The following is an 8,373-nucleotide window of genomic DNA, read 5'->3' on the forward strand; positions in this document are numbered from 1 at the left end:
AAGACCAGACTCCGCCAACCTCGTGGGAGCTTGTGAAATGATGAATGAAAGTAGGAGTGACCTTTCAAGTGAAGATTCTGACCCACATGCAACTTTTGGATTGAGGTGACTTTTACAAATGTCATAAAGTTTTTTTTTTTTTTTCTTAAACGTGTACATAACTCTTAAGGTTAGAATACTGAGCTCCATCTTTGATATAGTGGCGATGTCTTAGACCTTGACAGCTAAGCAGACATTATCACCTTTTTCTCTTCCCTCACGCCACAAACATGAATCCATTTACATGTTAATCAAACTCCCACGTAAAGATAATAAAAGAACCCCCCCCCCCCCCCCAGGCTTCTGCAGATTTATCTGAAGACTTTGTGTTACTTCCTCTGAATGGCAGCTGCATGCATGTAGGATATCATTACTTCATACTAAATGTATATGACTGACACAACACAGTGCAGAGCCTGATTCTCAAGGTAATTGCCTAAAACCAGAGGGAAGAAGAGATGTGAAAAGTCACTTTGGAACATTTCCATGACAGAAACTAAATGATGCACAGACCATGTCTAAAATGACCTACTGGGAAGAATTTGACAAGTTACAAGTTGTGGGTGGAACATGCTCAGAAGTTTTAACATAACCTCCTTTAAAACTTTCCACAGTTTAAATACAGCGGCTTCAATAAAGATTATAGATTCATTACAGTTAGTCAATATAATGTATAATTCACATGGCTTTGATATTAAAATTCATAGATGCGTGCGTCACTACACGGGGCTTGCTGCGCCCTCACATAGTTGTTTGGTAGTTACGGTGGCTGCTTTCCACAGTGTCATTGCTCCAGATAAGTGGCTGCCTTTCTGGGAGAGTAAATAAGTTTTTCCAACTGCTCGCAGGCAGCCAAGAGGACCCTCGGTATCTCCGCTTTGCAGTGACAACGGCAGCAGCTACGGCCACCGCTACGATCCCCCCACAGAGCCCTGCAAGCAGCAGCCAGGGCCACACGTCCTGCAACTCCTCCAGGTAAGGCCGCATGGATTCTGACAGCCTCTGATCTGGAAAGGACAGAGAGGTGATCTCAGGTAAAAAAAAAAAAAAGTAGGTGAAATATGTGAGTTTATTTTTAAGTTGGAATAAAATAAAGATGGTGAGTAAATCTGAATGAGTTCGATTATTACAGTTATCTTAGTTATATTACAATCGGTGTATCTTTTTGAGATAAGGAACTATGGTTTCAAACTTTTTTCCTGAATAGATTCAGTCGGTGGATTTTTTTAAAATGCAGGGGGAAATGAAAAACAGATTAACAGATAATGGAAAACAGTAATAGACTTTCTCAGATTCAAATGGAAAATGGAAATAGAAAAACTCCACTCCGAAGTGAACTTACTGGCATCTAGCAGGTAGGAGTACTCGTATCCAAGGTCTTTGCTGGAGATGAAGTATTCTCTGTTTCGGTGCAGGGGCAGGAAGGGCACCATGTGGTATTCACTGTTGTGCCCAATAGGAGCATTAGAGTCTGGATACTGGGATGGAGATGGTCTGTGCCTCCTGAGCCACTGCTCATAAATGCTTTCAGGGGAAGAGAAAACAAACACAGCAATTACTGAAAATGCACCTCCTGCGTCTAGTGTGTGTGTGTGTGTGTGTGTCTCTGTGTGTGTTACCTCTCTTACCTGTCAACAAAAGCGTGGTGGAGAAGGAAGATGGGGTCATTTGCTGAGCCCTGCACCGACGACATGGATCCGTTCATGAACAAATGGAGAGCAGCGTGCATGCCCATACGAGAACTGTTTCCCAAGCCGGTCTGAGGATCCCCGAATCCTGCAAGGTGAGAGGTCGTCTCATCAGCAGGGACATAGATGGCAGCAGGTAGTGGTTAGAGAACCAAAAGCCTGTGGTTAAACTACTAGTTTAATTACTTATAGTTCACTATTCCCCAACACTGCATTTTGGAATTGAACCTGTTAAACATGAGAATGGTTTCCTTGGAGAGAAAAAAATTGATATGTAAATTGTAGTGTATTTCAGTGGCAGTTTCCAAGGAAGTTTTTCTGTAGTGAACTATTTTTTTTTCTGAAAAAAATATGAGATACAGTATGTGTTCAGATCTGATATAGGCTACTCTTGGTATCCTAGGAAACTATGGCATGGCTCTGAAGCTACTGTATGTTGGAGACAGCACTTTATTGAATAGTTCAGTAGTCATACTCAGACTGCTATCAATAGAAAGCATAGACTTGCTGGATTTGTGTGGAATTAATGTCGGCCTTGAGATTCAAACATACACAGATATTAGTGTGAATAAGTTAATATTAACACCGGACAAAGGACGTACACCAAACAACAGGAGCATGTCGGTGTCTTACGGTATAACAGCTTCTAACGACAAATATAGTTGTCAGATTCTGAATCTTATTGACAGTGGCGAGTATCCCCGCATTTGTGTAGAGTGCAAACAAACATATGTCATGTGAGAGAAACAAATTAAAGTGCAAAAAAAATCATCACCAGCACACAGAGGCAGACAGAGTCGATAGATTGACACAATGTGATGGAAGAGTAGCAGTGCAGAGTGGTATATAATTTAAGATGGAGCAGCCCAGAGAGTGAAGACAGTGTGAGTGTGAGTGTGTGTGCGTGTGTGCGTGTTTGTGTGTGTGCGCGCTTGTGTGTTTGTGTGTGTGCGCGCGCGCGTGCTTTATGGTCGAGCTTATCTGACCTTCCAGAGTGTTCCTGAAGCTCATGTTGGCGTTGCGGTCCATGGCTCCGGTGTCATAGTTGGTCAGACTGAGAGTGAACTCCACCTCTGCTGAAGTTGGTAATCGCTCGACCATATTACGGTCTTGGTTTCCAGGGTTACGACGCAATGGGCCTTCTTCCCTGGCATCACACAACACACCTCTGTTATTGTAGTCCTCTGCTCTGGAGCACAGGACCTGTAGACGCAGAGCAAAGTGAATACAGGACAGTCAGTCAGCTAGTTGTTGAAAATTATTGTTACAGCAAGTTGGAAACTAACCCTGCAACTGGTTTACTGTGCTAGATAGATAGATAGATAGATAGATAGATAGATAGATAGATAGATAGATAGATAGATAGATAGATAGGGTACTTTATTCATCTTCATCAAATTCAGTTGTGCAGCAGCTGGCACATATAAGTTTAGCAATGGACATAAATAAATAAATAAAACGGTTGCTATGTAAGAAAAGAGAAGTAACCAGAAGAAAACATTATTGAAATGAAATGAAAAGAAAAGTCTACCCTCCAAGAGGAGAAGACCGAGCCTGGACTGAGCAGACTGGGATCCTGGGTGCTCCGGCCCCCCATCAGCTCGTCCGTGCACACGTCACAGCCCTGGGCATCTCTCCAGTCCCAGTACGGGATGGTGAAGCTCCTGTCTCCGGTCAGCTTCCTGATCTCATGCTCCCAGTGCAGCAGGTACACGCGGTGCCACGGGAGAAACGCAGGCGCCCAGTGGGCAAAGTCCACATCGGTCCACACGTTCCCCGGCCCCCCCAGCAGCGCGTTCCGGGACACGTAGTAATGCATCCACACAAAAACATCATACACAGACACATCAGCGAACATCGGGGCAGAGCCGTTCTCCATCTCCATGTAGGTCCCCGTGACTACGACATAGTCCCTGCTGACAGTCTGCTTGGCCAAGTTCAGGTAGGACACGAGTCTGATCCTCTCGGCCCGGGACAGGTGAAATATGTTTCTCCTGAGAGACTCTCTCCTCTGGTCACAGTTCACACCAAAGTATCCAAACTTACAGTCCGCGCAGTTGAAGCCCATGAAGTTCCCTGCGCACTGGCAAGTCCGGTTGTAGAAAACCAGGGGCCACTTCTCTCTGTCGTCCAGTCCAGAGAAGGGGTACTGCGGCCCGTCGGACCGGTCCGACACCTCCACATCCTGACAGAAGCCCCGGCCCGAGCTGGCTCCGCAGGCCGAGCCGTCCCCTTCCCAAGGCGGGCAGCACACCTTAGTGCGCAATGCTTCCTGAGTGGCACACAGACGAGGGAACTGTTGGTAGCAAGGAACAAAATACAACATGAAACTAAAGATTATCAGTGGCCACATTACAGCAGCGTTTCACTTTGGAGACGGCGAGCAGTCACCCAGAAATGAAGCAAAGTGGGAAAGCCCATGTGATGTTCTCTGGCTTAAATTCTTCAGGGGTTTTCACCCCCTCCTCTTTGTTGAGCCGGTCACATGCTGCTTAACCTCAGGGTGAAGCTTACCTCATGAGGGGGGCAGTTAGCCCAGACATTCAAACTCCTTTTCTGAAAAAAAAGAAATGATTGTAGATTATAGTTCCAGTCATGTGAGAGTGTGAATCAAGCAAAACACATGATCACTCTCACTCTCTCTCTCTCTCTCTCTCTCTTGTAGTTCTCCATCTCTCTCTCTCACACACACACACACACACACACACACACACACCCACACACACACACACACACACACACACACACACTGACAAATCAAGTAAACTGTTATGGGGGCTCCACAGAAAGACAGAGATACAAGTGTAAGGAGAGTAATATAATAACCCATATTTTCATATTCATATGTGCATGAACAGTATAACGTATGAACAATATATGATTCATATATGATTTTCTTCCTATTTTTCATGAACAGTGAGGCAGTTGAGGGCAAATCATCTTGTTCACCCTCAAATGAGCTAATAAACTACACATACTGCAGTCAGCTATGATCTAATGAAAAATAAGATCCTCAGTCCTTTGAAATATCACATTTGCAGGGTTTCATTTTTGTGGTTATATGGCCGCGTGATACTTTATGTCATCACCTGCAGCGTAATCTAAGGCAGGCACTTAAAACAAAGGATTTACTGAAGACAAGCTGTTGAGTAAAGCATAATAAAGACACCGTCGCCTCAGGCAGGAATATGTGGCGTTTGGATTTAGTGCTTTCTCAGAGGAAAACATTAATGTCTATTGAGGTTTGTCAGTACTGCCGTCTCACATGGCTGTCTGCACCTGTCACCACAACCACTGCACCCTGACCTTTGACCTTTAGTCTAATGGTAATAGAATTGTTTGCATGTGACTCTCACAGGGAAAGAACATCACAGAGTTTGTTTGTTTTTTCAATTGCTAACAGGCATATACTATATAAGTCAGTGCCGAGGCCACTTTTTCAAACCTCTTCGTTCAGCCCAAAATTACTGATGCGCATCTTGGCCGAACGGTTTATCTCACCTCCAAAACTCACTCCACCACCAAAACACTTCATACATACGATCGACCATCTGCAGCACCTTTACTGACCTAAAAAACACCAACAACAAGGAGCATTTCATGAATGATGAACTTTTATCTTTGAAGTTTGAATGATTTTTCACATAAATCAGTATTTCATCATAGAATAAGAAGAAGACCCTCTCACTTTATTGACTGTACTGAGGTAGGCCATAACAAGAAAGAAATGCAGCAGTTTGCTTCAATATCCTTTTTTTTTTTGTTGTTTCTACATCTTTGCACAGTGTAATTTACTTGTGCAAAATAAAAAGTTGAAACAAAAAAACAATTTCCTGAAATTCCAGGGATAGAAAATAACAACATGTTTAGTATAATCACTAGTACTGTGAGGTCTCTAGTCCTAATCAACATCACATCATATGTCTTCTCTGATGATTCAACCTTGGCAGTCATCGGGCTTTCAGTATCCACATCTGGTCATGTGGATAGGGGTCATAAACCTTCCACCTCCACACAGATAAAAACTCCTCTATAGGGGTTTAGGAAGGAGGAGCATTGAGGTAGACTGCAGCACAATGGTGGGTTTGCCACATTATCTCACACATCAGCGAAGATATAGGGGAGTTTGTTGCCCCTCAACTTCTCTCCAAGTCGATTTTATGCAGGTCATCCAGAAAAGATCTGAGCCTCTCTGTATTGTGGGGGCCAGCGAGTGGTTTGTGTAACAGCAAATCATCATCGGACAGTGTTGCACACACAGCGATGTTGGGACAATCATTTCTTTATGTGCAGAGTTTTTTTATCCCGTTGGAATCCAGCTCCGTCTACAAAGATGAATGCATGTTCAGTTTGTCTGCACGGCGTCCATCTCCATTACTCTCTAAAATACTGTAAATCCACAGTCCTTTACATTATGCAAAGCCATGTGTGTTCCCTGTTTGGTTATTGAACAGACGTCTTACCTGGACATTTTGATACAGGAATTCTTTCACATATTCACTGTTTCTCTCAAAGGGCACATTGTACAACTGCGTCATCTTTATTTTATTTTTCTGCAGGTCACTGTGCTGACCATAGATTCACATTCCCAAAAGTAATATTGTCTGCCAGCATTCTGCCCTGAATTTTCATCCAGTTTCATTGTATTGTTGCCAATTACAATATAAACAATGTCTGCCCATCTGAAAATATTCTGCCTCTCGCTCCTGTGGGAGGCAGTGTTTGGATCCTTCCATAAAACACACACCAATCAATGTATTTCAAAATGTCACTACATGTAAAAACATACTGTATTGTGTTGTACTGAAATATGTACTTAAATTATCATTGAACGATACAAATCTCACCTATTGTTTTGCCGGAAAATGCATCCTATTGATGCGACTGTTGAACGCGGCAGATTAAACCGGCCTTTCTCAGAGAGAGATCGTGGTTTACAACCTGTTGTGGCCTTTATCTCATCAGCGACCGCTGCTCTTCATCTTCCTCTCCTTTGTCCTCCACACGTTCCCTCTCTCCATGCCACTTTTCTTTTCCCCACCAGCCTGACTTACTTGATCCATGTTTCCAAACAGAATCACCCCAAAAAAACGACTAAGAACAGGACACCGGAGTAGTCTTTCAGCTGAAGTTACTATGAGCTGTGTTTTGGAGCGGTTATTATTAAGATTTTCTATATATTTCAATATGTTTGCTGCAGAAATGTACAAAGTTTGCCATAGTTCTGTTTTGAATGTGGTTTTGAAGTTATTATTTGAAAAATACAGTATATGCAGTGTTTTGCAGGCGGTGGAGTATGAATGAGAAAAGGGTTTGTGGATTTTTTTGGAAAACATGCTCATTGAATGCATTTTGTGTGAAATCCACGAAAAGTAATTGTCAGTTTTTTGTCTGTTTAGCTGACTGTGTGAAGAGCCTTGACTTCAGTTTTGACCAGTCCATGTTAGCAACAGTCTATGGTTTGCAATTGAGTTCATGACATCAGATGAGTCTCCACCAGAGGGCGCCATGTGACTATTTCCAATGTCTTTCTGGCTCTATAAATAGCAAGTCACCAGGGCTACTTTCTTTCTCTCTGTGTTGGCTCTCTCCAGGTAACTAACAAATGTTGAACTAAGAAATTCTTTTATTTGTCAGTAATGACATGAAACTTGAGGAAGTTTTTCTTTGGCTGAAGATGCATCACACATCTTACCCCACAAAACGTCCACATCTGTGACTTTAAATGCTATTTTGTTGTGAGCCTGCTGAAACCCTGTTACACCAGAAACCACTTGGTTCAGCTGTGTGGAATGTGAACAAATCTCTGATGAAACTACTAAAATCTAAATGAATCACTGTGACTTCCATGTTACCTCTTGCCTCCTCTTACTTACTGCACCCAACAGTGTTTGCTCTTGCTCCTTTAGAGTTGCAGCCTCTCTAAGTTAAAGCAGGATGTTGCACTTGACCACCTGAACTGAACCACTGATGTGCCTCACTGCTGTCATCGTGCTGAAACTACACGTTGATCGTGTGCTTTATAATGTTCCGACTCTCCTGCTTTCTTTCCTAGTTTCCCACTGCAGATTAAGCCAATAATCACAAAGCAGCATGTTACAATTTACATATTAATGTATATTTATGACCTTAGCAGTTTACATTCACACAAGTGAAAATGTGAACCTGATTTCTGTCTCGCCTGTTTATGATTTACCTATTTGTGGGATCACATCCTCTCCTCTGCAACTTTCAACAAAGAGTCGCTGGTTTTCACAGTATTGCTGAATGTTTCTAGTGTTTAAATCGAGAAATACATTGAAGTAGGAGAGAGCTACACTTGTTATACACACTGTATGTATACAAAACTGACCTTTAATTATGTTTGGAGTCAGTCTGGCCTAAGGCAGGGGAGAAGAGAGTTGCAGTGGAAGTGCATGTAAGGATAATTCTGTCTCTTTTCTATTGTAAGCGCTGTTATTTTCCATCCAGCTCAGATGGGCCTCAGCTATGTCTCTTTGAAAACACATGGTCATGACAAATATAATGAAAAGCCATGAAGCACCGAACTGAGTAGATATAAAGTATATTTTTAGATTTTAGACTTGGGTCAAAACGACCTGGAGCACAGGAGGGTTCAAAAACATGGGCTTATACATGACTGTTT

The 8,373-nt window shown here is 42.7% G+C and overlaps 1 protein-coding gene across 1 annotated transcript; it reads right to left on the minus strand.

Moving 5' to 3' along the window:
* Positions 1–759: 759 nt before the first annotated feature.
* Positions 760–5,329, minus strand: LOC111217124 (tyrosinase-like). The gene is made up of 6 exons (XM_022738852.1): positions 5,298–5,329; positions 3,259–4,057; positions 2,714–2,930; positions 1,668–1,815; positions 1,382–1,563; positions 760–1,046 (listed from the first exon to the last, which is right to left on the minus strand). Exons 1-6 carry the CDS (start codon positions 5,327–5,329, stop codon positions 781–783), a joined length of 1,644 nt encoding a protein of 547 aa, XP_022594573.1. The 3' UTR covers positions 760–780.
* Between the last annotated feature and the right edge of the window lie 3,044 nt (positions 5,330–8,373).

The sequence above is a fragment of the Seriola dumerili genome, unplaced genomic scaffold (assembly GCF_002260705.1).
Source record: "Seriola dumerili isolate Sdu_G_001 unplaced genomic scaffold, Sdu_1.0 BDQW01000040.1, whole genome shotgun sequence".
NCBI classification, from domain to species: domain Eukaryota; kingdom Metazoa; phylum Chordata; class Actinopteri; order Carangiformes; family Carangidae; genus Seriola; species Seriola dumerili.